Source organism: Syngnathus acus, chromosome 14 (genome assembly GCF_901709675.1).
Source record: "Syngnathus acus chromosome 14, fSynAcu1.2, whole genome shotgun sequence".
Classification (NCBI taxonomy): domain Eukaryota; kingdom Metazoa; phylum Chordata; class Actinopteri; order Syngnathiformes; family Syngnathidae; genus Syngnathus; species Syngnathus acus.
In genome coordinates this window covers 8,785,129-8,812,107 of record NC_051099.1, presented here as the reverse complement: position 1 = coordinate 8,812,107, position 26,979 = coordinate 8,785,129, and the positions used below count along the sequence as shown (strand labels likewise).

The 26,979-nt window shown below is 47.0% G+C and overlaps 3 protein-coding genes and 2 long non-coding RNA genes across 11 annotated transcripts; 1 reads left to right on the top strand and 4 right to left on the bottom strand.

The window, feature by feature from the left end:
* Window positions 1–32: 32 nt before the first annotated feature.
* LOC119133988 lies at window positions 33–12,092 on the bottom strand. Its single transcript, XR_005100244.1, has 3 exons — window positions 12,082–12,092; window positions 1,256–1,261; window positions 33–105 (listed from the first exon to the last, which is right to left on the bottom strand). It is a non-coding gene; the product is annotated as an uncharacterized LOC119133988 (long non-coding RNA).
* On the bottom strand, window positions 9,275–11,825 carry tbl2 (transducin beta like 2). Of its 2 annotated transcripts, XM_037270255.1 has the most exons (7): window positions 11,655–11,825; window positions 10,979–11,094; window positions 10,687–10,871; window positions 10,380–10,531; window positions 10,179–10,305; window positions 9,962–10,114; window positions 9,275–9,814 (listed from the first exon to the last, which is right to left on the bottom strand). In XM_037270255.1, the coding sequence occupies exons 1-7, from the start codon at window positions 11,779–11,781 to the stop codon at window positions 9,355–9,357; spliced, it is 1,320 nt and encodes a 439-aa protein (XP_037126150.1). In that variant the 5' UTR covers window positions 11,782–11,825; the 3' UTR covers window positions 9,275–9,354. The 2 variants fall into 2 exon arrangements, with proteins under 2 accessions (XP_037126150.1, XP_037126151.1); XM_037270256.1 differs by lacking the exon at window positions 10,979–11,094 and having other exon boundaries at window positions 11,655–11,795.
* On the top strand, window positions 11,656–12,403 carry LOC119133976. Its single transcript, XR_005100232.1, has 2 exons — window positions 11,656–11,794; window positions 11,859–12,403. It is a non-coding gene; the product is annotated as an uncharacterized LOC119133976 (long non-coding RNA).
* pom121 (POM121 transmembrane nucleoporin) lies at window positions 12,310–18,173 on the bottom strand. Of its 3 annotated transcripts, XM_037270170.1 has the most exons (14): window positions 17,799–18,173; window positions 17,574–17,738; window positions 17,179–17,385; window positions 16,920–17,069; window positions 16,594–16,674; window positions 16,323–16,494; window positions 15,959–16,047; window positions 15,808–15,887; window positions 15,616–15,737; window positions 15,339–15,438; window positions 14,926–15,195; window positions 13,432–14,841; window positions 13,153–13,257; window positions 12,310–12,985 (listed from the first exon to the last, which is right to left on the bottom strand). In XM_037270170.1, the coding sequence occupies exons 1-14, from the start codon at window positions 18,113–18,115 to the stop codon at window positions 12,885–12,887; spliced, it is 3,369 nt and encodes a 1,122-aa protein (XP_037126065.1). In that variant the 5' UTR covers window positions 18,116–18,173; the 3' UTR covers window positions 12,310–12,884. The 3 variants fall into 3 exon arrangements, with proteins under 3 accessions (XP_037126065.1, XP_037126063.1, XP_037126064.1); XM_037270168.1 differs by having other exon boundaries at window positions 17,574–18,173; XM_037270169.1 differs by having other exon boundaries at window positions 15,959–16,026; window positions 17,574–18,173.
* An 887-nt stretch (window positions 18,174–19,060) lies between these two features.
* Window positions 19,061–26,918, bottom strand: zw10 (zw10 kinetochore protein). Of its 4 annotated transcripts, none has more exons than XM_037270217.1 (16): window positions 26,701–26,918; window positions 24,161–24,295; window positions 23,993–24,094; window positions 23,542–23,619; window positions 23,265–23,424; window positions 22,936–23,076; window positions 22,358–22,576; window positions 22,116–22,252; window positions 21,861–22,046; window positions 21,485–21,705; window positions 21,304–21,375; window positions 20,832–21,001; window positions 20,325–20,455; window positions 20,111–20,242; window positions 19,772–19,974; window positions 19,061–19,662 (listed from the first exon to the last, which is right to left on the bottom strand). In XM_037270217.1, the coding sequence occupies exons 1-16, from the start codon at window positions 26,803–26,805 to the stop codon at window positions 19,542–19,544; spliced, it is 2,313 nt and encodes a 770-aa protein (XP_037126112.1). In that variant the 5' UTR covers window positions 26,806–26,918; the 3' UTR covers window positions 19,061–19,541. The 4 variants fall into 4 exon arrangements, with proteins under 4 accessions (XP_037126112.1, XP_037126113.1, XP_037126114.1 ...); XM_037270218.1 differs by having other exon boundaries at window positions 21,861–22,043; window positions 26,701–26,917; XM_037270219.1 differs by having other exon boundaries at window positions 22,358–22,555; window positions 26,701–26,917.
* Window positions 26,919–26,979: the final 61 nt, after the last annotated feature.

Sequence of the window (26,979 nt, the reverse complement as noted above, 5' to 3'; positions counted from 1 at the left end):
CAATTTACTCCCTGCGTGTTCGTTGTCTTTTGCAATGTAAGGAAAAGACTGAGACACCGAAACAAAATTGAGACTTACACAGGTTGGTTGAGTTCGATCACAATTCTTGTTAAGAAAGCTCTGTTCTCAGGAAAGTACAATACAGCGCTGGGCCTTTCGTGCGACCATGCTCAAGAGCAGAAAGTCTCCATTCAGAAAAGGGAACGTTCAAGGTTCTTTGGTCAGCTTATATTCAGTTGCACATGCCGGTGTGGGCCGAGTTTGATGGGTGATGAGTCTTTGGGGTGGGGCAAGTTCGCAGGAGAGTTTGATTCCATGGGAGTGGATGCTGGTTCGGTGAGAGCTGGTTCCGTGAGGTTGGGTGCTGATTTCGATGTGTGTGGGGGCTGTTGTTTTCCTTTCCGTCTTTCAGCCTTGACGATCATCTTTGGCCGGGTTCTTGGCTGTCTCCCTCTGGCACCTGCTGATTTTATCTCCAAGTGACCTTCCTGTAAACATTCTCCTCCATTCTTGCACATACACTGTCGCACTGCTATTAATCCCGGCATATACCACCATCAGGAAATCAGCTCCTATCATCACTAAAACTGTTAAAACCTGGCCTGATGACTCCTCTCAGCAGTTGCAGGACTGCTTCGACAGGACTAACTGGGACATCTTCGAACACCGGGACTTGAACGTGTTCACAGACAGTGTTCTGTGTTATATCAAGCACTGCACAGACACTGTCACAGTGGACAAACTTATACGGATATACCCCAACCAGAAGCCCTGGATGACCCGGGAGGTCCTTCGGCTGCTGGAGGAGAGGGACACCGCCCTGTCCCTCAGGTCTGAGGACGGGGCTCTCTACAGCACAGCCAGAGCCAACCTGAGGAGAGGCATCAGAGAGGCCCAGCTTGCCTACAAGAAGAGGATTGAGGATCACCTGGACAGCAACAACAGCAAGCAGGTGTGGCAGGGAGTCCAGCATCTCACCAACTACAGAACCACCATCGGAGCTGCTGAAGGGGACGCCTCACTGACAGAGGTCCTCAATACCTTCTTCGCCCGGTTCGAGTCCGAGCCACCTGAAGGGGCCACATCACATCCCACAGACCGCAGCAGCTTCACCCTCACAGTGAAGGAGCACGAGGTGAGGCGCACGCTGCGGACCATCAACCCGAGGAAGGCTGGGGGTCCTGACGGCGTCACTGGGCGTGTCCTGAAGGACTGCGCAGATCAGCTGGCTGGAGTCTTCACAAAGATTTTCAACCAGTCCCTTACTGAGTCCACCGTCCCATCCTGTTTAAAAATCCTCCACTATAGTCCCCCTGCCCAAGAAACGCCACATCACCAGCCTCAATGACTACCGGCCAGTCGCACTCACCCCGGTGGTCATGAAGTGCTTTGAAAAGCTGGTACGGGGTCACATCACAGCACTCCTGTTCAGAGGTTTTGACCCCCACCAGTTTGCCTACAGTGCAAATAGATCCACAGAGGACGCAGTAGCTACAGCCCTCCACGCTGCACTGTCCCACCTGGAGCAGCCGGGGAGCTATGTGCGGATGCTCTTCGTGGACTTTAGCTCTGCTTTTAACACTATCCTCCCCCACAGACTGGTGGACATACTGGAGGGCCTGGGACTTCCACATAATACTTGCAGGTGGATTAAGAGCTTCCTGACGGGTCGCAGCCAGAGGGTGAAAGTGGGCCGTCATACATCCACACCTCTCAGTCTTGGTACCGGCTCCCCACAGGGCTTCGTACTGAGCCCACTGCTTTACACGCTCTACACACATGCATGCACCCCCGCCCACCGCAGCAACACCATCGTGAAATTTGCGGATGACACAACCGTGGTGGGGCTCATCTCAAAGGGGGATGAGTCTGCCTACAGGGACGAAGTGGTCCAGCTATCGGAGTGGTGCGGAGAGAACAATCTGCTCCTAAACACGGCTAAAACCCAAGAACTGGTCATTGATTTTAGGAGGAAAAATAAAACGGACATTCCACCACTCATCATCGACGGGGTCTGTGTGAAGAGGGTGTCCTCCTTCCGCTACCTGGGAGTCCACATCGAGGAGGACTTCACCTGGGGCGTGAACACCTCTGAGCTGCTTAAAAAGGCCCAACAGAGACTCTACTTTTTAAGGGTGCTGAGGAGGCACAGCATTACACGGAGACTGCTGGTGTCTTTCTATCGCTGCTCCATAGAAAGCACTTTAACGTACTGTATATGTGTTTGGTACTCCAGCTGCACTGCTGCTCAGAGGAAAAAGCTCCAAGGGGTCATCAACACAGCACAGAAGATCATTGGCTGCCCTCTCCCCACACTGGAAGACCTACACAGAACCCGCTGTCTCAAAAAAACACAGAACATTCTGAAGGACACTTCCCACCCTGGCCACTCCCTTTTCGAACTGTTGCCATCAGGCAGACGCTACAGATAAATTAGGTCGAGGACTAGCAGATTCGCCAACAGTTTTTACCCTACAGCGGTAGTCACATTGAATGCAGCTAAACGTAAATGATTATGTCTGTGTATGTTCTTCTGTGGGTTTGTAGCTTGTTTTTTTTATCTTTTTATTCTATTTATTCTATATATTTTTTATCGCATGCGCGGATCGGTTGGCACTTTTTAAATTTCGTTGTACATGTGACAATGACAATAAAGATCTTCTATTCTACCTCGTCCATTCATCATCCTTCCACTTTTGTCATTTTGTCTGGACTTACGTATGTGAAGTTTTGTGTGTGACATCATCAATTCGTTAATGTTCCCTGACTATGCAAAGTTCTTACTCACCACTTACCTTGCATTTGTTTGTTTGTCACATTCTTAGTTTAATTATGCTTCCAACCGTAGTTTTCATTATTAGTCAAAACATTTTCTTTCTGTCCAGAACATTCAATAGTAATCCAAGGCTGGCGTCTAGCAGTGCCTCACCTTGCCACCAGGGGCGGTACAGGGCTCAACATGGTTTCCTCAGCTGTCACCATAAGTTGTTAAAAAATGAACAATATAATAAAACATAATATAATATCTGTCCTGTGGTCTATGCTTTTAATGCAATTTTGGTGTGTTTCCTATACATTTGGATCATTTTCATAGTCAAAATAGCTGTATTTCTTGTTCAAATAACAACGGGAGACAAGAATCATGGAGGCTGAGGCAGTGACAGGTAGTGCCTCTCAGGGCGTGTGTGTGAGAGTGTGCACCACTCACACACTGTACTGAGCGCGTGCAAACGGCGCGTGCTTGCAGTCAGCGGGAAAATACGGGCCTTGAGGCAGCCAGTACCTTTGCCTCAAAGATGGGGCGATAGTGAGCCTGCGGCTAATAGTTCACGACACGAGTAAATGCGAGAGTAAATTAAGAAGAAAAAAAAGAAAAGAAAAACAACCAACAACATTCGGTGCTAACGCGTTGCTATTTGGCTTTATTTTCCCTGAAAATGGAGGATATAATCTCGAAGATAAGAAATTTTTCAAAACTTGACTTTCAGTCAAAGCAAGAAATCATAAGTAAGGGAAGACCAACGCCAGATTTGCGAGGATTAATTCAAACTACGGGCCTTTTACAAGAGAGACTTGTAAAACTCAAAGAAAAGGACAAAAAGGAGGACTTCTACAACAAAGTCATCGAGATCTTCGTCCAGGACAGGAGAATGGACTTCATTTACAAGTAAAGGTAAGAATACTGCTGTGGTGTGTTTAAATGTACAGTGGTGTGTTTAAAATGTTATTAAATTTAATCAAGAACGGGATAACAACCATGTACGCTTGTAAATCTGACTTGTGAGTCAGTGCCTTAGCGTCATACAGTACGTTTGTAAATCTGACTGAGTCAGTGCCTCACCAACCCCAACCCTCACCGCACGTCCCTGGTGTGATTATTGTATAAAGTGCGTGAAGGGTGTGTGGTGTATGTGTGCGTGTGTGTGGTTCTGCAACAGACAGAAATACAGCATGGAAGTCAACGCTCAACTTCTGACGTCACACAACACACAACACTAGTAGACGGCACACATTACATAACTAACTGCGCGTAACGGTTCCGCTATACTTAATAACCATAAATGAAATACTCTCGGCAACACACCAAACATAAGTCATCGAGACAACAAAATGCATTTGCTGGCGACCAATAGTCGCCGTGCCGCTGCGTAACGGCTACTCATACATGCGAGGCAAACTTAAAGGAGCGCGCCGAAGCTATCAATCAAACGGCGCACACGCGAAACAAACCGCGATCAGAGAAACGGCACAACAGTAGACAGTAGTAGCAATCAAATTTATATACTCACTTTGTATCAAAGACGCACACGATCACAGCAACATACTCAGTCGATACCAGCAACCTTTAATTTACCGCTGCGCACAAGCTCCAACAATCGCAATTAGTGTTGGCTCGTGAGTGAACGATTTGTTTAAAAGAACGAATCTTTTCAGTTAACGAGAGTGAACGAATCACTTCCTAAAGTGATTCGTTCTTTTTTCAGTTCATATGACTTCAACCTGTAGGTGTCGGTAATGCCCATTGAAGCTGGTGCCACCTCGCCGTAAAACAAAACGAACCCGTTCCCGTTCACGAACGAGTCGTGAATTGCATTTCCCGTTCACCAACGAACGAATCAGTGAGTGAACGAATCAGTGAGTGATTTGCATTTCCGGTTCATCGCGAGAACGGATCAGTGAGGGAACGAATCCTGACTTTCCCGACTTCCTGTTCGCGAACGAGTCAATGGGTTAACTGCCTTCCCGTGCATCAACGGATCAGTCAGTGGACATGTTGCGTCTCCTGGCGTGAACTATGGAAGCCAGAATGTAGATTTATGATTTACTTACAGTAGTTTTTAAATAACGTGTATGCATATATATATACTCCTAAATATTGTTATCCAGTATATCTACTGCAATTTCACATTAGATTGCTGCTTTGAAATTTACTTTTAATATTATTATTATTATTATTATTATTATTATTATTATTTATAATAAACATTTATGTTAAAACTTGTCTAGTGTTTTATTCCTTGTTTTTATATTCGCCAATTAAAACATAAAAATCAGACATTTGATTTACTGCTTTATATAACAATGTGTTTTACGTTGTTATATGAGTTAAATACCAAATGTCGGCATAACGTGTTTTTTCCGACCTTTTATTCAAACACAAGCACATTCGGTATAATAACACCATCAATCACAAGCCAACAAATATGAAATTAAAACAATATCGGCATAACGTGTGTCGGCTGGCAATGGCATAGCGGCAATGCTGTCTGTCACTCATTCGTGAATCTTCGCGAACGACCAATCAGCAGCGAGCATTAGATGGAGGAGGGACTTTACGAGTCACTGACGTAACTTCCCGTTCACGAACGAGTCGTGAATTGCATTTCCCGTTCACCAACGAACGAATCTGTGAGTGAACGAATCAGTGAGTGAGTGAGTGATTCGCATTTCCAGTTCATCGTGAGAACGAACGGATCAGTGAGGGAGCGAATCCTGGCTTTCCCGTTCGCGAAAGAGTCAATGGGTGAACTGCCTTTCCGTGCATCAACGGATCAGTCAGTGAACGTGTTGCGTCTCCTTGCGTAAGCAAGAATGTAGATTTACGATTTACTTATAGTAGGTGTTATATAACGTGTATGCATATATATGCCTAAATATTGTTATCCAATATATCGACTGCAGTTTCACATTAGATTGCTGGTTTGAGATGTACTTTTATTAATTATTATTATTTATTATTATTATTTTAATAAACATTTATGTTATAACTTGTCTGGTGTTTTATTCCTTGTTTTTATATTCGCCAAACAAAACATAAAAATCTGACATTTGGTTAACTGCTTCATATGACAATATGTGTTTTACGTTGTTATATGAGTTGGTGTCCCCAAAATTAACAAATGTCGGCATAACGTTTTTTTTCAACAGGCAATGGCATAGCGGCAATGCTGTCTGTCACTCATTCGTGAATCTTCGCGAACGACCAATCAGCAGCGAGTGATAGATGGAGGAGGGCCTTTACGAGTCACTGACGTAATTTCCCGTTCACGAACGAGTCAGTGACGCAACTTCCCGTTCACGACCAGGTGAGAGACTGTTGCCAACGGATCAGTTAAAGTTAAAGTCCCAATGATCGTCACACACATCTGGGTGTGGTGAAATTTGTCCTCTGCATTTAACCCATCCCCGTGTGATTTTAATCCATCCCCTGGGGGAGAGGGGAGCAGTGAGCAGCAGCGGTGCCGCGCTCGGGAATCATTTGGTGATCTAACCCCCCCAACCCTTAATGCTGAGTGCCAAGCAGGGAGGCAATGGGTCCCTTTTTTATAGTCTTTGATATGATGGTATTAGGAGTGTAACGATTCATCGATACACATCGATTAATCGATATAATGCTCTACGATTTATTGGCATCGATGCTAAGCGTAAACATCGATTTATATCGCCGTGTTTGACCTCGGACATTAGACGCGACTTTATTTTGAAATCCAGTTCATTGTTGCTTGCTTCCTCTTTCCGGGAGCAGTACGCGGCGTGTTGTGAGCAGAGCAGGCACGTGAAAGGGGAGCCGACAACTACGCGGCTCCTGGGCTGGTGCTATGGCTAGTGTCCAAGAAGACGAGGAAATTCGCTCCCCTTTGGGCTTCAAGTCATTCGTTTGGAAGCACTTTGGATTCCAAAGAAAAGATGGCTCAACGGAAATTAAAATTATTGTAAATAAATAGTTCAGTAATGCACTTTAAAGTTAATGGTATTACAAAAAAAAGAAAGAATATTCATTTTTCTTTACTTATATGAGAAAAAATATAGGAATTTGCTAAAGTTCAGTGTTAAAATAAGCACTTTGTATACTACAATACTCTTGTAATTTCCTAAATAAAGACTTTGCAGTACCTTGTTGATTTTGCGTATGAATTGTTATAAATCAGGATATTGTTCTATATTTTTTTATTAAAAAAATAAATAAAATATCGATCGTGGAGCACTATATCGTGATGTATCTTGAATGAATCACAGCAGGCTTTAAGATATCGGCAAATATCGTATCGAGGTTCTTTGTGACGGTTTCACTACATCGCGGATTTTTTTTCCAAATTAAAAAAAAAATATTAAAGTCAAAATGAATCTTCTAAATTGAGGAATTATGACACGAAACTTGCCCACACGCCAGCAGAAGGCAAGGAGTGCTCACACAATTGCACACTTGTACCTTTTTATAAAAAAATTGTTGTAATAATAAGAGTTCTAAAAACATATTTACAGTTGTACCGTGTTATAGAAAAATTGTTATAATAATAAAATAGTTCTACAAACATATTTACAATATGTAACGCTTGTACCTTGTTATAAAAAAATATAATAAAAGTTATTCTAAAAACACATCTACAGTATGTGTTAAGAATTCTCCATGTTATATATGTTATTCAGCCGTGCTTTGATTTGAGGTAGGGTGATTTATTTTGAAGGCCGTTATCAGGCGATACCACTTCCTGTTTTACGTTCGTCTACATATGTTGGTTATGGTACAGGAGTCATTGACGTGGGATAGTGATGTGCATTCCAGTTCTTTTAGGTGAACTGAATCTTTAGAACCAGTTCACTCAAAAGATTCGTTCAAACGAATCGTTCAATGAAGTCAGTATTTATACAAAATTTTCTTTATGTTATTTATACTATTAATGTACATGTTTGAAACAATTATTTAATGTTCTAATAATAAAATATGCACTTAAATGGTTTCATATACGTTTATTGACACAAAAAATGTCCAGATGAGAGGGTGACCGTCAGGGAGTTTTTTTCAGGCCATGTTTTTTCAGGTTATGTAACCAGGCCACCCTGGCCTTGCCCACACGTGCTTGTTCACAACCACACTTAAATGCATGGGCACAAGCAAAACGCATACGTGCGCACACACATGCACACAATCATTCTTTGGGTTTTGTTGTGAGTGGTACTGGAAAAAAAATCAAAATCTCTAGAATGAGGGCAAGCAAAATAATCAAAAGGTCTCTCTGAGTCTGACTGTCTGTCTGTGTGTGTCCTGAGTTAGCCTTTCCCTTGCACTGCTCCCTGGACTTGTCTTGCCAGTATACTCTGCATCTGCTGGGAGTGTCAGAACAACCAGCATAATAACTATATTATTGACAAGAACACATTTAATCAATATCAAAAGAATGATATGGTTAAATATATGCTTTTCCCCCCCAAATGTTTCATGCATTGTCATACCTGTCAGCTGCTCTGAGCTAGTACTGGGCCTACTTTCTGAAGCACCAAAACTGGCAATATTTCCACCTTTGCATAGGAAACATACATATATTTTAATATTAATTTAGCCAGGGCCAGTTACAAAGTTTAGAGGAATGTGCAAGTAAGAAAGACTAACAAATGACTCTTCAACTTACAAAATCAACTAGAACTAAATCTAAAAATAAATCAGCCTTATTACATGGCAGCGGCACATATGCACACAACACAGGCAAACTGGCATGCGTACACGCGCGGGCACACACACAGTTTTTAATGGCATCGTGTGTGTGTGCGTGTGTGTGCGTGTGTGGGTGTGTGTGTGCTGAATAAATCCCTAACATTTCTGCACTTGGCCGCATCCTCCTCCAGCGCCTTTCTTTTTTTGTCCCTCTCCGCCTTTCCTCTTTTTACCACGTTCGAAGTCCATTATCCTCACTTGCACCGCTCGCTAGCAACAGCAGCCGGTACCTTACATACTATTAACACACCCCTTCACGTGCTCTGTGTGGTTGGTATACGGACTGTGGGGGCGGGTGTTAATTGATATAAACCAATCGTCTTTCCCTCCTCACATGCTCCTGGCCTGAGTGTCTCTTTGATAGGCGAGCCGCCGCACCGGCAGACTTTAAAAAAAAAAAAAAAAAAAAAGAGAGAGACTCAGGCCAGCAGGCCAATCCTAGGCAGGCGCTTCGGGAATACTCCCGGATCTCCCGATTGTCAGTCTGGGTGTGGTGACCGTACATCGCGGATTTCACTTATCGCGGGTGGTTTTTGGAACCAATTATCTGCGATAAATGAGGGATTACTGTATATTACAAAAGGGACTTTATTCTTCATTGTGATCATCCATTTTTATTATTCAGTTATTTTCAAAGCAACTTATTTTAAAATTTTAAAATTGTAACAGGAGCTCTGTTAGATCGAGTCAACCCATTAGAATAAGTGCCCCCCCTCCCATTTCAAAATGGGTTTTATTTTTCATTTTTAGAGGGTAAGAGAAAGTACAAATGGAAACCAAGCATTTATCTTGACTGAAAAAGATTCCTTTTTTATTTTAAAATTAAAACTCCACAAAAAGGTGATCACTCAGTTCAGGCGTGTTCACTGGACAGGAGCGGCCAGGGCGGCGTCAAGGGCGCACTGCGCGTCGCTGATCTGCTGCTTTAGCCTCTGCTTTGTGGCTTCATTCTGCGCTGTCCTCAGCATTTCCCGCATGTCGGCGATGGCCGCTCGGTAGCCAGGGGTGTTGTAGAACACTCGGATGGCCTTGTCCCCGCTGCACGCCAAAAAGCGGCCAGTGACATCGAAGCGGAGGTCCGTGATCTCTAGGCTGTGCACGTCGAGCAGCTGCTCCTCCAGTTGGCCGCTGGAGGCGTCATACAGGGCCACGTCGCGGCTGTGGCTGATGGCCACCACCCGGCCGTCGGGCGACAGTGCCGCTAGGCTGCCAGGGGACGAGGCACAGGCAACGCTTCTGAGCAGGTATGGGTCTTGCTGCTTCTTGTACTCCACATCCGTGTTCCACAACTTCCATGTCCCGTCTTTGGACACCGTCACCATTCTGAAAGCGCACGGGAGAAGCCTAAATCAGCGTTTGATTCTGCCGGTTTCAGAACGAGCTCATTGAAACCCAAGAGCCGGTGGGTATGTCGGGTTGCCATACTGGACGACGGCGGTGCGCAAAGACAATAAAGAAACAAAGTTGTACCTGCGAGAGTCATTGGAGAAGGCAAACGCGTGGACTCCCGCACAGTGGCCTTTGAGCTCAAAGGCTCGCGTCACCCCCTTAAACTCGCCCGTCTTTGCAAAGCACACCTCCCACACCTTGACATCAGGGGTGAAGCCGCAGGACGCCACGAACCTGAGAGAAAAACATCGCGCTTGCCCTTTCGCTCACTTGCGCGGTGCCGGACGCGACGACTGACCTGCCGCACGGGGAGATGGTAGCGTAAGAATTGCTCATCTGGTTGGTGTTGATAGAGGCCAGTATTTCACCTTTCAGGTCCCAAATGTAGATGGTGGTGTCGGCCGTGGCAATCATGATGAACTTGCCTGCGGGGAACGGCTGATTGACAGCTAGGGTATGATGGTCTTTCTTTTCTAACATACATTTTGGGCCCACGTACCGGTCTCCGCGATGGCCATGTTGAGGATGCTGCCCTTGTGTTTGGCCGGGAAGTCGTCGGGGCTCACCTTGAAGCTTGTGGTCCCGTCTGCCTTTTTGCTCATTTTGAAGACGCGCATTGTGTCACTGTTAGCCAGCCAGGCAATGAAGGCCCTGCGGGTGGAAGGGGCGACACACGGCCAAGGAAGAGGAGGTGAGCAGCGAGTCTCGCCAAGACGCTATTTTGACGGCCAGAAGGGCTCCCCAAAAATGCGGCTTTGATGGCAAGAAGGGCGGTGGCCAGGTGCCCAACATGCCACGCAACCAACCTGGAGTCTGGGCTGAAGCGCACCAGCATGGCGTGGTCCAGCTCCACGTTGGCCCTCTGACATTTGTGCTCTCGCTCCTGGAAGTCTTTGGTGCTCCATATTCGCACGGTGCGGTCGTCGGCGCACGACGCCAAGTATTTGCCGTTGCTGCTGAAATCCAGGCAGGTCACATTCCCGATGTGGCCCTGAGGAAGACAGCAAAACCTCCTTGACGTTTTATTGTCGGGTCATCTGCGCTCCTTTGCGACGCTATTGACACGCGTATGGAGGGGTTGACAACTTTCGCGTTTACTTTCAGCGTAGAGGCCAACAGGGGATGGCTGAAGTTATGTTGTGCCAATTTGTCTTTGCGGCTGCGCTGCTGCTTGAGTTTCTTTGCTGCGGGTTCCTTTGTCGTGACGCCTTCAGCTGGAAGCATAGAAAGCGCAGCGGTTTTGACTTGAAATTTATGACAACCTTCTGTGGAAGTCTCTGCTGTTTCCACCGTGTTGAAATCACTCCGCTACCATCCGTTCTGAGCCTTTTTTATGCACTGCAGTACAATAGTGTGCAATTGTTAGTAGGAAATGGACACTCCAAAAATAACGGGTTAAATAATAGATTTCTTAACCCGTACGATTCAAGGCTCAACAGGTGCCGTTGGAAAGGTGCTACTTGTCATTCAATTCAACAACAAATAATATGGGCCAGAGAGAAAGAACATCATTTGTATCCGTACTTCGGAAACGGTGCGTAGTGCGGAACAGACTATTTCAGCTCCACAGTTGGTTTCCAATGCAAAGAATTACATGGCTAACAGGTCAGAGTTGAGTCATCGCCGTCTTCCGTTTCAGCAAGCAACTCCGCAATGACGCGCGTGTGAGCATGTGCGGCAGCAACAGCAGCGTGAATAAGAGCACGAAACACTCTGAACTATCAAAGTGCAACACCACGCTAACGTTAGCATCAACGCTCCTGTCAACTCCTACCGGCACGACTGCTCGTCTGCACGGCTTCTTCTCGTAGTTCTTCTTTCCGCTTCCCCACGGTAAAAGCGACCAGGCTCACCAGAGCGCCCAGTAACAAAGACAAGACGACCAAGCCGAGCAACTCCATCTCTCTCTGCCACGTAATTTGACTCACGCCGCTAAGAATGACGGGATTTTTCTTATCCCTGATGTTTTCTTAGGCAGTTGCTAAACGCCAAAGGCGCGTTGTCGCCAATTGCAGGCTTGGTGTCGAACTGCATTGCAGTCATCCAAGCTGAACATAGACCGCTCTGATGGTGCGCTTCCGCTATGGAGACAAAGTCAGAGAGGCGATATTGAGATGGCTTGGACATGTGCAGAGGAGGGAACATAGGGAGAAGGATGCTGAGGATGGAGCCACCAGGCAGAAGAGAGGCCAGATATACACAGATAGTGCCATCCTATAAGCTAATGATTCAGAGTAATGCTTAAAATAGTAGTTGATGCAAACTAAATGCACATAAACAGATGATTACTATTCAGTGCTTGGCATTGAATAGGGAGGTTTAAAAACAATACAAAATGAGCTTTTGGTCACAATCTGCATCTTGGTTTGTTTGGAGTCGTTTTAATGAAGTCCTCTGAGGATTTCACTCAAAATGAAGCAACTAAAATCTCTAGCAGTGGATATGGCCCACTGGCTGCTTGCTTGTAAGTTATTTATTGGGGCTGTTCAGTGTCTTTAATAAAAAGGAATGCACCCCCTCGGAGAATTGTTTTCAGGAATGTTTGCAGTTAAGAAGCACTATGGCAAAGCAGTAAGACCATCTTCTCAATTGTCCTTTATGTGCAGACATGGCCGCATATGAGCGCAGGCTGCAGAAAAATAAATTAAAAAAAGAAAACCGCATCGCTGCGTTTGCGTCTGTCTCCGCCATCATCTGTCCGAACCGTGCGAGGATAAGGTCGGCCAACATACAAATGACTGCATAGAAAAATAAACATCTGCATTCTCCTTAAGACCGTGTCCAAAACAACAATGGATATGATTTGAAAGCACTTTTCCTCAAGCACACGCCCATTGTGTCTTTAGAGTACAAGGAGTCAGTCGTCTGGACTCCGGGCGGCTTTCTGTATCCTCTGCCAATGAGGCGAGCCGAGGGTGTCGGTGGCGCTCTTGTTTGGAGAGATTGGGAAAGCCAAAGCAGCGATGACCTGAATCCTCTTAAAAGCTCCTCAACTGGCACGAGATCACTTCTTCCTGTTGTGCTGCCTCCGCGCTTGCAGTCTTTGCCGCACACCGCTCGGCTTTGAGCCCGCCCCGATGGAGAAGGAAGGAGTTGCTTGGGAACCTGATTGGGAAAAGGCAGCACGAGACTCAGAGAAATTTCTTTGTCCCAATTCCAAGTCAGCATAATAAGAAAGGCGGCTCTTGACGTGCGGACTTGGCTTGAAGAGGCCAGACATTCAAAACGTTCACCATGAGCTTTGGATTAAAGTTTCTACATTCATGACATACCAAAAGGAGCAGCATTGAAAGCCTGGACCGGCGCGCTGGCATTTCCAAAAGGAATTGGACCAATGGCTGTGGCGGGGCTCTGACGGAAATTGGGAGTGGATGTGCCTGTAGCGGAGAGTCATAAAGCAGTTGAAATGAAGAACGATTTGGATTTTATGTCAGATATTCAAGTTGTCCTGTTGAAAATAATGACCGACCGCATCTGCCACCGCGGCTCTCGTATCACTTCACAACTCAAATAAATCGACCAAAAGCGCAGCTTTGACACGAATAACTCACCGGCAGCCCCGAAATTGAAGCCTCCCATCTTATTGGCGACAGGTGTCCCGAACTGCGGTTGCGAAATGGTAGCGCCAAAGTTAAAGCCGCCGGATGCTGGTGGTGGAGCAGGGCCCGAGGGTGTCTGCTGTGGACCGCCGCCACCAAACGTGAAGGATGACGCGCCGGGAGTCTGAGCGGCCTGGCCGAAAGCGAAGGCGGTTGAGGCACCTCCAAACGCTGGTTTGCTTGGCGTGACAAAAGCTGACGGTACCGCGGCAGAGGTGGCAGGTGCCCCAAAGTTGAAAGGCATCGCGTTGGAAGCGGGTGCAGCTGGCCCGCCGCCAAAGGTAAACGGCTTAGGTGCAACGAGCGTGGAGCCGAAGCTCGACTGGGGCCCCGGGGCTTGAAAGGACGACTTTCCAAAAGTGAACGTGGGCTGGGTCGTGGGGCCAGCGGCACCGTCGTTGGCCGCGTTGGCCGCAGATGCAGGGGCAGCGGCGGCCATCGCCAAACCTCCGAACGAAGCCGTGCTTGTGTTTTGACTGACTGTGGCCTGACCAAAGGCAAACACCTTCTGGCCGGCGACTTGAGATGTTGGCTGTGCAGCTCCAAATGTGAAGGCGCTCGTGGAGGTGGGGGCGGGAATGGCGGCCACAGGAGTTGTGGAGGCTCCGGCTCCAAACTGAAATCCCGGCGTAGAAGCTAGCGCTGAGGTGGCACTTGCGATCATTGAGGGTGGTGCCGACCAGGTTCCGAAGATGGATTTTGTGGACGGCTGGGCTGCGGGGGTCGTGCTGCTGGTGGAGCCTGAGGTGGCGGCTGCGGTGGAGGCCACTTCAGGGAAGAGCGAAGAAGCAACGGTGCTACTTGTTGATGAGGATCCAAATAATGAACAAGTTAAAGAAACCGCCCCTGACGTTGTGGCGGAGGTTGCGCATGACGGTGGAGCAATGGTGGCTCCTGCCGTACCTGAGACTGTTGTGGATGTGGCGGCGGTGGCAAAGCCCGCTGTGGCGGAGCTACTTCCAAAACTAGGGTTGAAGTTTTGGATCGTAGGTTTGCTCTCTAGGCTCGTTACAATTAACGGGGCGGAGGTGGCGACGGCAAAGATGGGTTTGAAACCTGAGGCCGGCAGAGGGTTGGAGTGACTGAGCACGGCGGTCGTGACCAGGGGGGGCTTAGGAGCGCACGCAGCGGGAACACCGCCGAGCTGGCTCGACGATGTTAACGGGCCAGCGGGAGGTAATGAGGGAGCGCCGCTGGCGGCCTTGGAAACCTGGCCTGGGACTTGAGTGAAGGCAGAGGTCTGGTCCACGCTGCTACGAGCAGGATGAGACTGGGAGACGGGCCACGGCTTCAGGGCGTTAGCTACGGGCTGCGCCTTCAGGCTTGAGACACCCGGCGGTACCGGGGACGTCAATGTTGAAACTGCGGACAGCAAACAGACACGTTGTGGTGATTAGCCTTTGACATCGTTAAGGGCGATTAGTCTCCTACACTGGGCGGTCCTACCTGTGGTGGCGCCGGCAGCTGATGCACAGCTCGTAGGACTCTTCATTTTCAGAGCCTCTAGGAGTGGGTTCGAAAGCGCAGGGGATGGCTCGGTATCCGGAGCGATGACAGAGGGAGCAGTGCTGCAGGGTTTGGGCAGAGGGGCAGCCAGGAGGCTGCTCAGGGTGAGTGTGCCGGAGATCACGCTGGCGCTCATTGGGGCTGAGGTGGTCAACGAGGCAGGTGCGATGGAGGTCAATGAAGGGCTGGAGGACTTTTGTGGTTCAGCAACTGCACAGATAACAACAAGCTCAGGCTTCATGTGGCTAAAGTCCCATTTTTTTTTTTTGCTGTCTTGATGTTAAACTAGAATTGGTGTCTTGGGCAAAACCAGTTTCAGGTAGTTGAATTTGAGGTCCTTGTCATCAGCTCACCGGGTGGCTCCAGAACTTTCTGGATCTTGCTCATGGCTGCTGCCTTCTCTTCATCCAGATCCTTCACAGTGATGGTGTAGCCCAGCTCAGGTGGTGGGGGCTTCAGATCAGTAAGCAGAGTTACGTGGGGAAGGTAATAAATAGATACATCAATCGATAGAGATGAATTAAAAATGACAAAAAAAAACCCAGACAGGATTCATACACCCACATGCACGGTAAAACGTCTTTCCATATCCTAAATCCTTCCATGAAGCGTGAGAAGTCATTTGCTTACGAGTGAAATTTGGTCATCCCGCTTACTGGACACGAGCTGGATCCTACGCTTTCGCTTTCCACCACTGCCGGCGAAGTTTATTGAGCTCGTGGCTGGGACCTTGGGCACTGGACTCTGTTTGGCTACAAGTCAATAAAACCATGACCACACAACAGGCATAACCCGCGGAACAAAGCCACTTGAAAGACTTACGCGCATCGGGCACTTTGTCCGACGCGGCCCTTTCTGATGGCGGGGAGGACGCCGGGCCGGGAGAAAGGCCGTCATCCTCTCTGGGAAAAGAAAGGGGCAATTTGCAAAGTGTCACTAATGATCAATCGCATGTGGACGCGCGCAAACGCACCTCGGCCTCTTGGCGGTTCTGTCTGGTGTCTGCGAACGAGACGAACCAGGGCTGGACATGGGCGAGCTCTGCGCAGATGGCTTCTTGAACTTTCAAATGCAAGCAAGCGTACGGTCAGCACTTCAAGTGCTTTTCGGGCACTTTAAGGCCAACGTGAAAGGCATACTTCCAGAGTGCTTGACAGAGGCGAGGAAATCATGGTTCCAAACAAAACAGATTATCCAGACGGTGAAAATAAGAAATGTTTTTTTGGCTTTAAGATAACGCAGCAGCGAACAAGGAAGGCTTCAGCCCAGATTGAAATCTCAAACTCTAAAAATAGCCAATAGCCGCAGCCACGAGCGCAACGCGGCAAACGAGTTACCTGCGCGAGGCCCACTGAAGAGCTGTAGGAGCTTTGGATGGGGTTTCTATTGGAACCCGGTGTGCCTCCAGGGGCGTGCGCTCCACTGGCAGAGCTGATGGATGAGGTGCGGGACCTCTTGAAGGTGGACTCTTCCGCTGCTGATATCATCCCTCGTTTTAGGCTTCCTGGTCTGGATTTAAGAAAAAAAAAAAAAAAAAAAAAAAAGAAAAGGTACTGTGCAACAACTGGTCGACAGACAGAAAGTCAAAGGCAGGCATTTTATACTCACTTGGGGACCAGTTGCAGTGGCGCTCCGTTGGGCAAGAGGGGCTCAAAAGCTGAGTGGGCGCTTCCTCCGCTGTCGTTACGCCTGGGGAGCAGATTTGGAGCACGTACAGTGAGCCCCCCTAATATGTGATGATAATTTTGATCGAGACAATCGTGATATGAAGTTTCAATGCCATTTTATTTCTACTGGCAGGCACGGGTTGAACGACTTCAGAATTTTTTTGTTTTTGACACTAAGTCGAGTCGACATTAGAGAAATTCATGACGTTATTGTTATTTTTTAAGTAACAAGTGTGGTGCAATTCCTTGGTGTCAAGATTTGTTTACCTTCTCTTGCTTCTCTGCTCAGCAGTGAAGCTTCTATCTGCATCGTCGACCTCTCGCTTGCGGCTATCCTTTAACACCTTTAGCACGCTTTCTCTGGAGCAGGGGTCCTCGGGGGCCTTGGGCACAGCCGCGCAGCTCGGGTGCTCCAAACTAAAGACAGGAAGAGAACAAATGTCCAGAGTCAGTCATCAGGAACAACTTAATTTTTGGGCATTGTCCCTCTGCATTCACCGTAACAATAAATAACGTCGACTCAAACCTGGGGCCGCTGTGGTCGGGCCGAGCGATTTTGACAGTAACCGGACTATGAGCAGCCAGTGAATTCCGAGGCGAGAGGATGCTCTTCTTCCTGAAGCCATCCCACCTAACGGGAGGCAGGACCCCCACCGGAGCGGCGCCTGGCTGTTGAAGCGGGTAGTGCCGCTGGGGGGTGATGGTGAAGTGTCCCACTGTGCCCGACGGCTCCCTGAAACAATTAAGGACAGGAATTCTTCACTCTTTCCTTCAAATTAGTTGACACGATGTGATCCAATGCCTTGACTTTAACATCGGTCTGATCTTTTATTTTATCTTGAATTCAGTTCGAGATGCAGAGAGCAGGGGAGATCATGGTGTACCTAAAGAGTGTCTGGCGAACAGTTAATTGAAACGTACCTGGTAAACGAGAGCCTCCGGTTCGGGGTGCAGACAGCATGGTTAGGTCTGGACAACATTTCCCGCAGTTGCTCCCGGGGGTTCCGGACCACTCTGGGCATCCCGAAGTCGCCGGTCGGACTTTCTGGTTTGCCAATGTAGCTTCCCATGAGAACGTCCCCGGGGCTAAAAAGACACGCGTTGCTAGGTATGTGCCCCCCGCGATGGATCGCAGCGCCGGCCGGCCTTTGTCTGAAAGCTCCCAGCGACGACCCGCGTGGGTCACGTCGGCAGACGTCGAGCGTTGTTCTCCGCGACACCACCGAAACGTCGCTCAGCCACCAGTCCCAAAAGCGGCGCAGGTAGCCGGCTGGAGCGCTAAATCCAGTCCGAGGATTGAGGCCTAATCTGGCGGGAAGCGGCTTTCCGCGACGCAAGACGAACGCGCCGCCACAAACCACAAGAGTTGCAACAATGTATAGACAAGAGGGGAAGAAATAAAGCGAAAGACTGACTATGCCTAAGGCAGAAAGTAGTACTACTTTTCTTTCTCTGGGTGACATGGCGGCTGCGCGCCCATCATGCTGCTCTCTACTACTACGTCGTCTTCTGCGTTGGATAGCAGGAGTATGACTTTGAAGTTTGGTACAGCAGCGCCACTCAACGAAAGCAGTGGTATTACACTAACGCTAACCTCAGGCGCGGGTGTGTACTAGGGGTGTAAATCGCGGGTTTTGTCACGATACGATATCATATCGATACAAAGATACACGATACGATATTTGCCGATATCTTAAAGCCTGCTGTGATTCATTCACGATACATACGATATAGTGCTCTATGATCGATATATATCTTTTTTAAATAAAAAATATAGAACAATATCCTGATTTATAACAATTCATACGCAAAATCAACAAGGTACTGCAAACTCTTTATTTAGGAAATTACAAGAGTATTGTAGTATACAAAGTGCTTATTTTAACACTGAACTTTGATGTCGTGTTTTTTCTTTAAATGTGCGGCGAGATTTGTGGTCCCTGAATATTTGATCACCGCATGGCAGGATTTACAAACTGCACGTGTCTTGTCCGTTGAGCCATCTTTTCTTTGGAATCCAAAGTGCTTCCAAACGAAAGGGGAGCAAATTTCCTCGTCTTTTTGGACACTAGCCATAGCACCAGCCCAGGAGCCTAGTTGTCGACTCCCCTTTCACGTGCCTGCTCTGCTCACAACACAACACGCCGCGCACTGCTCCCGGAAAGAGGAAGCAAGCAACAATGAACTGGATTTCAAAATAAAGTCGCGTCTAATGTCCGAGGTCAAACACGGCGATATGAATCGATGTTTACGTTTAGCATCGATGCCAATAAATCGTAGAGCATTATATCGATTAATCGATGTGTATCGATGAATCGTTACACCCTAGTGTGTACCTCTAACCCGATATATTTCCATCAGACAGTTTTGAACGTTTTTGTTAAACAAGAAAAAAATCCCACAAATGATTCATTTATACAAAAGTGGACAAACATTTTATTTAACATTTAGTTTGGGGGGGGGGGGTGGACTGATTTTTCACTGAAAATTAGAGTTTATGATGTAAACTACTTCAATATAGAATGAGCAAACCTGAAACCAACAGTTTCATAATGATTAAAACTTGAATGCTGTTTGAGGTAAATCTATTATAGTTATACATTAAATTAAGGGGGTTGAACCTTGAGACGATGAGCTATGTTCAGTACAGCCTGCAATTCTACTGAAAAAAAGGAACATTTTACATATTAATATAAAATACGGTAAAGTTGTGCATCGCAATTTATTTTCTTGTATGGCCCAGTTTAGCCCTCCACCTTACAAATTGCCTTTCTTCGGTGCAGAATGTTGCTGCCTCGTGTGCAAACATGAGACAGAGAAGGGAAACAAAGGTGAAATTCCCAAAGAAGTATTTGGGCCTCGTTGGTGCTGGTTTCCTCCCCCACAGCTTTATTTGATTTTGGTCATGGCCAGGGCTCTTCTCTCTGTGTTCTGGAACAAGGCTCGGATTAAACTCCTCACCTCCGTGCTCGTGAACTCCAATGCCAAAGGGCCTTTAGCGTCTGCCCACCTGAGGAAAGGAATCACACACAGATTGCGGTGAGCCACAGTCAGACAATTTTTCCACAAGGTGTGCTGCGCTTTCATGACTGGTTTGTTGAGCTTCCTCAAGTCGTTACCTGTCGACAATCTCCTGGAGGTTGGCACACAGTACAACGACCAGCTCCTTGAAGGCGCTCCACTTTTTCGCATAAAGGGGGACCTCCTCATGATATTTCTTGTTCTTGTGCTCGTCAGTCAGTGGTGCAAAGACCAACGGGCCCTCCTTGATGACCATCTGGCACAGGATGTGCAAATGCTCACCGTCCTTTGAAGAGATATCCTGGAGTCGGAGAAAAATTGCAAAATATTTCCACTCGGCTCTCAAATGGTTTACAGCCTGTCCAAATGTGCATTTTTTGGCAATAATATGCCTACACCAGCATAATGTCCAAGTAGTGGCCGAACCAACAACTGACCTCCAGCATCATGATCTTGGCAATCATTTCCGCGACGGTGGTGTTGAGGAGGTTGCCCATGGCTTTGCAGTAGATGCCGACCGGAAGGACATCCTGCCACACCGTCCCCAGTTGCTTTAGCTGATGGATCACCTGCAAACAAGTGGGTGGACAGCGTGTGGTCACGCCGGCGAGAGGCCTGACAAAGTCTGTAAGCCGGCAAAAGTTGGCCTACCTGCCTCACAGCCTTGCTGGCTGCCGCGTAGTTGTCGGCGTCATCCAGGTTGCAGAAGTTTCGAGCGGTGGAGAGCCGCTCCAGCAGCTCTGCCCTCTGGATGTTCAGCTGCGTAAGAAAGCACTGAGCGCCTGGAGAACACGGAAAGTGGCCGTTAGAGCGCAGGTGGGCAAAGGATACGTTTGATTTTAAAACGAACAGAAGCAGCTCATTAGAGCTCGAGCTTTGTGATTACTGAACTACAAAAGACAGACTTTCCTCGCTCTCGTCACTAAAACAAGTAGCGGTTACATCAGGGGAAGTGGTTGCCACAATTTTTGAGTGGACTACCTCAGGGAAGTGTTTTACAGCCATCACTTTTCTATTGAACTCTAGTCACAAGACAAAGAAAAAAAAAAAAACAATCTCGCAAGCCATCAGTTACCTCCGACATCCACCCTGGTAACAAAGTGAGATACATTTTTAAGTGGAGCTCGGCATCTGGTTGAAACGCCAAGACAGTGGTACCTAATTTCCTAAATGCTGGCACCATGTCGACAAAGGTGGTTACGCCCTGGCTGAGGGGCTGCGGCAAGTGCGGTCTAAAATGGTGACCCAGGGTGAGGAGGTGGTGGGCCAGGTACATGCAGTTGTTGTGCTGGATGGCGGCCAGGTGAGGGAACTTGAGAAGGTTCTCCCTGGGAAAAAGAAAATAGCAGAGTTGTGCGATAGAGACCAAAACGTGGACCCCGATACAGGATCATTTCACATGCCGATATGGTCATTTTCTCTTGAAATGACATTCAATTAATGGACATTTTCTGATAATTTTACTTCAAAAAATCCTCAACATATACAATCCAACGTTATCTTGCACAATAGACGTCTTCTAATCATACAGTATTCTGGCATGTACATCATCATCTTCATAATTGTACAACTCCTAAAGGTGATTCCTTTTGGGTAGGGCGAAATGTGAGGTGCGAGCAATCAAACTTACTTGTGATATGTGGGCACAACATCATGGAAGAGCTGGAAGATGTTTCGGACAGTGAAGAAAAGTTGGGATGCGCTGTGGAGGAACAAAACAAGGGACACTGGTACCTTTTGAATTGCAAACATTTGGAATTGAAACGGCTCAAGGAGAAGAGAACGTTGTCGTGGAAAGGAGGGGTGGGCACCATTGCGTGGAGCTTCCAACAGCCTCGCCCAGCGTGTCAACAGCCAGCAGCATCAGCTGCTGCACCGACTCGCTGATGCAACATGGCGGCAGGCGCACTGACAGCCGACCAGCGTTCTCCAGAGTGCTGGCGCCCTCCTCGCTCGGGGCTTCCCTCTTCACTTGCGGCAACGAGTCTGGAACGGGCAGCTCAGCGAGACGTAGCTCGGACTCTGCCGTGATCTTTGTGGAAAAATTAAACACGTTCGTGCATCCAAGCATACGTACGTCTTTTGGCTCCAAAGGAAGTCTTGTCTATCTACGGTGACCTCAATCGTTCCTCAATAGAGCTAGGCTAGGCTTCGCGGAACCCGGTGCGAGGACACCAGATTTCCCACCTTGACGGTGTTGTGCATTTTGGCCGTCATGAGTTGACGTGCTGCCACCATGACATCCTTGCACTTCTTGCTGGCAAAGTGGCAGTTGACGTCTCTGGCATATTTGAGCAGATCTGTCGACTCATCCCGCAGAAACTCCATCTCCTTCAGAGCCTTCTCAAACTCCTCCGTCTCCTTGATAACCTGCTGTCGCAAACATGGGCGGGTCTCGCAACGTGTTGCCGGCTCGCTCCGCCAAGACAGTTGTGTGCGTACAATGTTGTATTTTTCCAGCTGGCTGCTGTCGGTAGGGATGGAGTAGAGCAGGCACTCGTGGATGATGCAGCGCGAAAGCTCCTCCCAAATCAGCTTCCCCAAGATAGTCGACAGCTTCTGATCACCTATCGTCACGTCTGGCGATAAACAAAAGAGGTTGAGCAAAAGGGCACGTTCAGATGTGGCTCTGGATTGGTCGAGCTCGACTGCAAGCCGTGCCGCTTCTTCTGAGCGTAACTTACTGAGTAGGTTGGAGTAAAGGGTCCTGAGCACCAGGAGCAACTTGCAGTAGACCTGCGATGGAGTGCTGCGCTCCTCGTGAGACTCCTGCAGTCGCTCGAAGGACAGGACGATGCCCTTTCCCCGCTGCTCGGACACCAACATCGACAGGGACGGGTGCAGCACCGCCGGCTTCAACATATTCTTCAAAAGCACCTGACCTGGAAGGCAGAACGGCAGCGCTGGGCCGCAGGCTCCCATCTTGGAGATCAGGATGGCAAATCAAGCAGTCCACTTTGTCCTTGTCCGTCTTTCATTGTCTTGTGGGCACTTTATTTCAGCTGTGCTTGTTGTTAAAGTGCGCGTGTTAGGGTGAGCGTGTTGGATGCACAGATTAGTATTAGCTTCTGATAACGTCTCTAACTGGAGACCACTTGTGTTGCTTGACAAGAAGCCAAATACCAGGATATAGAGTGCCAAGTTAGCTTTCTATGCTAACGTGCTCAATGGAATTTCTTTGGGATGCAAACTGGTGGTTGACCTTTGAGGTATAAAGTACGTCAAAGAGAGGGCGAGTGGACGTGTTGTTGTTGACTCTTACTGAAGAGTTTGATCTTGTGCTGAAGGTCTCCCTGGATGGCCAACGCTCGCAGCACAGCAGGCGGTTCCGGTCGCTCGTCCTCCTCGCAAGGAAGGCATAAGCACAGCTCCACCTTCGGGAAGAAGTCCACGCCTGCGGGGTCTGTTGGTACAAGTCGTATTTCATCCCTACGGACGTTCAGTGCTTCGAGCACCGCCCCCTGGCCGGCATTCGGGATTCACGAAACCGTGGTTATGGTCGGAACGTTCGTTTCAAGTGCTCTATAAATAATGTTGAGTCGTTGTGCGCTAAATAACGACGCATCGTATGTATTTGCATTTCTTTCTCACCCTTTAAGGGGGGCAAGTTCCAGATGACGAGGCGCTTCCATTCATCCCCGAGATGATACACCAGGTTTTCCCTCTGCACTGTCAACTCTGAGCTGAGCGCGCTAATCAGCGAGAGCTCCGTCGCCTTCCAGCTTTTGAGAGACTCCACGCTCGTCTTCGCCTGGGAGGAACGCGAATGGAGTTGACGGGTGATTCTCATGTGGCAGGCAATCTTGCATTGCGCAAATGCACTTAATTGAGTGAAAAGTGTCTTGAGTTTAATGCCAGTATTACATACCCTTTGCAGCTGGAGAGCAGCGTCAACATACTGCTTCTTCTGAAGGCCTTTGTTGAATTCCTCCATCGCGTTGTCAAACTGAGTGACGGAGACATTACGAGAGACAGTAACGAGTGGGTTGTGCTCAATTGTGGGCCGTTTTCTCTCGTGCTTGTTCTCATTCTCATTGTGTGCGAGATGGAGCCTCTCCTAGCTAACTGGGTGGAAAACCGGCTGCACCCTGGGACTACGAATGGCCTCAATGACAGTGAGTCGCGGCCCGGTTGTGTTAGCCTTTAGTCATCGTAGGCAATCAACAATATCGACGTGTTTTACGTGATGCGCATTTTTCAAGGTGAATGCCTCCATCACTACGTAAGCTACTTCCACTACCAGAAGCAGTGTGCTTTGTCTTTCAGATTTGTGTTGGAGTCATATGTTTAGGAATTCTCTACTAAATGTTGTTACGTACGTATTTCAGGTGTCCTAGCATGGTGATGATGATTGTGTTTTTCTCCAGCTGCTGCTTCAACTTGGTATACTCAGCCACAGATGCATGGAGATTTTGTTGAACCTGTTTTTAACAACAGTGACAATGTTGCAGTCTTTTTTCATTCCTTTAACCCCGTTTTATACATACCTCTGTCTCAATAAATCTTTTGAGGGTGTCCATCTCTTTGGAGACATCGTCAACCTGCACCATTAGGTCCTCAGACGCATGTAGACTTGGCAGGAAGTCACTATATCGACTGTTTAACATACCACATATTTCCACCTGGAAAATGGCGAAGAGAAAAAAAACAATGTGATAAAATGACACCAAAATCCTTTAGGGACATCTTACTCTTGTTTATCGTGATGTCGGTTGTGTCGCTGGGTCCAAATATATTGGTACCGTTTGAATCTATCTAAAGCAGGGGTGTCAAACTCATTTTTTTCGCGGGCTGCATTGTAGTCATAGCTTCTTTCGGAGGGCCATTCTGACTGTCAACCCAAATAAATGTATGAGCACCTCATACTATATACAGTAAAACAAACTGACAAATAACTCGTTTTCAAATCAGACGAGTAAAAACTGGTCAAATATATAAAAAAGAAAAGATATTAAAAGTGAAGATAATTTGCAATTCTGGTAATGACACACAAATTTGATGCACAATTTGTCTTCGCGGGCCACATAAAATGATGTGGCGGGCCATATATATATATATATATATATATATATATATATATATATATATATATATCATCTAAGGCAGTGGTCCCCAACCACCGGGCCGCGGTACCGGTCCGTGGGTCACTTGGTACCGGGCCGCCAAGCCACACAGAAAAAAAAAAAAAAAAAGTTTTAATCGACGATCAATTAATTCAGGTCAAGACGCTCGTCCCGGTCACGTGACGTGTTTCCCCAGTCGAGCCCGCAAAGCTAGCAAAAATGAGTAAGTATTTATTTTGAAAAATGTAAAAAAATTGGCGATTCTCTCCCAATTACATCCGTCGGTTCAGGTCAAGACGCTCGTCTCGGTCACGTGACATGTCACCTCAGTTGAGCCCGCGAAGCAAGCAAAAATGAGCAAGAAACAGATGTTTGGAAAGCTTCTTCGGAAAGGGAAAAAAGCCCAATGAGGAGACGGAAGAAGAAGAGGCTAGATGGGACCGGCTTGTTTCTGAGAAACAAGCTCAGTGCTCCCACTAATTCAATGTAATGGTGAGTTTTATTTTAATGTCGTTTATACTTGTTTTTATGCCAGTCGTATCATTTTGTTTCATCGTATTCATGTATTTATTATAAATGTATTATTTATTTATATAAATGTATTATTTAGTTATATAAATGTATTATTTATTTATATAAAGGCCGGTCCGCGAAAATATTTCTGACACGTAACCGGTCCGTGGCGCAAAAAAGGTTGGGGATCACTGATCTAAGGCAGACCTGGGCAAAATACGGCCCGCGGGCCACATCCGGCCCTTTGTGCGTCCCTGTCCGGCCCGCATGAGGCCAATCGTAAATTATATTTGATTACAACTTAATTTAAAAAAAAAAATAAATCTGTGTCGTGCGTGCAATACAACTGTTTTGCTTTTCTTTTAGGCGTCGCACTTCCGTGTAGCGTACGTGTATGTGAGCTGTGCGTGAAGGTTAACAGTGCGAAGTAATGCTCCCCGAGAAATGTGTGCTGACCCTCAGAAAAGAAAAGTTGACAAGGAGCGCCGTGTTTTCAACAAGACATGGACTGCCAAGTATTTCTTTACAGAAATGAAAGGTAAAGCCGTGTGCCTGATTTGTGGTACACAGGTCGCTGTGTTTAAAGAATATAATTTGAGTCGCCACTATACGACCAAGCATGAGAAAAAATACATCTTTCTGATAAACAGCGCGCATCAGAGGCTGATGCATTGCTAGCAAACCTGCAAGCCCAACAAGGACTTTTTATCAAAATTCACACTCAGAGATGCAGCGGCTTTGTCATTTGAGTAAAAGTTAAAGAAGTTAAGAATAAATTGTACTGATTAATGATTTTTTATTTTATTTGACCTATACACCACAATTTCACATAGCTTAATATAAATATAAACAGAATAACTGTATTCTTCTAATTACCAGTACCAGCTATTTAAAATAAATAATTTAGTGCATTTTACAATGGAAGACAATTGAGCAGGTTTAAGTTATTGTAGGTGTGGCCCTCTGACACAACTCAGATTTTTCATGTGGCCCCTTGTAAAAATTAAATGCCCACCCCTGATCTAAGGTCACGTTTAAGAAAGCTTCACATGGGAAACTTAAGCGTGAACTAAACATTTGAATTGGATAAACAGCTTTGTGTGCGTGTACAGTTCCCATGACACGATCTGCATCAGTCATTATCAACACGTAAGGGATGACATTTTTCACTGGGTTTATCCTCATCGGAGCAATGATTGTAGAAATTAATGATGTTCATAATGCGAACGTTGAAGAAGAAACAGTCGTTTCATGTAACGGCACCATGTAAATTGGACAAAGTAAACAGACTTCAAATTCTTCTAAGCAAATAACATTAGCTCATCGTTGTGCAGGAAAAAAATACATATAAAATGGGTACGTCACAATATTTATAGCCAGACAGGACGACGTTAAAACTTTCAGAAACTTAGCATCACGTTAGCTAATGCTAGGCTAGCGTGGCGCTTTACCTTCGTATCCTCTATCTTGCGCGACATTTTGTTGATTTTACCGGACAGGTCCTCTTTCTCTAGTTTTCCAGAGCTGGCGAGGACTTCGGCGACAAACGATGCCATTGTGTAGTGCAAGGTTATGTTGTTATTTTTCTACGTATTTCTTTTTTTTCTATCACCAAACCCATGACAGGTCAGCTCAGCGCGCGCAAGGCGTTTGGATTGGCCACGCGGCGAGGCAATAGCAAAAGCCCCGCCCTTTCCTTCTTCTTCGTTTTGTTTTCCATCCAATAGGTG

Excerpts from the sequence above, each read along its gene's own strand:
- tbl2 (XM_037270255.1), bottom strand. The coding sequence starts at position 11,781 with ATGGAGTTGCTCGGCTTGGTCGTCTTGTCTTTGTTACTGGGCGCTCTG. Across the intron at positions 10,872-10,978 it reads TGTTGGCCTCTACGCTGAAA|GGCCACATCGGGAATGTGAC; the intron begins GTAAACGCGAAA and ends TGTCTTCCTCAG. Across the intron at positions 9,815-9,961 it reads TTCTCCAATGACTCTCGCAG|AATGGTGACGGTGTCCAAAG; the intron begins GTACAACTTTGT and ends GTGCGCTTTCAG.
- pom121 (XM_037270168.1), bottom strand. The coding sequence starts at position 18,115 with ATGTCACCCAGAGAAAGAAAAGTAGTACTACTTTCTGCCTTAGGCATA. Across the intron at positions 17,070-17,178 it reads CCCGACCACAGCGGCCCCAG|TTTGGAGCACCCGAGCTGCG; the intron begins GTTTGAGTCGAC and ends TCCTGTCTTTAG. Across the intron at positions 12,986-13,152 it reads TTTCAATGCTGCTCCTTTTG|GTTCCCAAGCAACTCCTTCC; the intron begins GTATGTCATGAA and ends TTTCCCAATCAG.
- zw10 (XM_037270217.1), bottom strand. The coding sequence starts at position 26,805 with ATGGCATCGTTTGTCGCCGAAGTCCTCGCCAGCTCTGGAAAACTAGAG. Across the intron at positions 24,296-26,700 it reads GCAAGATAGAGGATACGAAG|GTGGAAATATGTGGTATGTT; the intron begins GTAAAGCGCCAC and ends GCCATTTTCCAG. Across the intron at positions 23,077-23,264 it reads GAACTTGCCCCCCTTAAAGG|ACCCCGCAGGCGTGGACTTC; the intron begins GTGAGAAAGAAA and ends TTGTACCAACAG.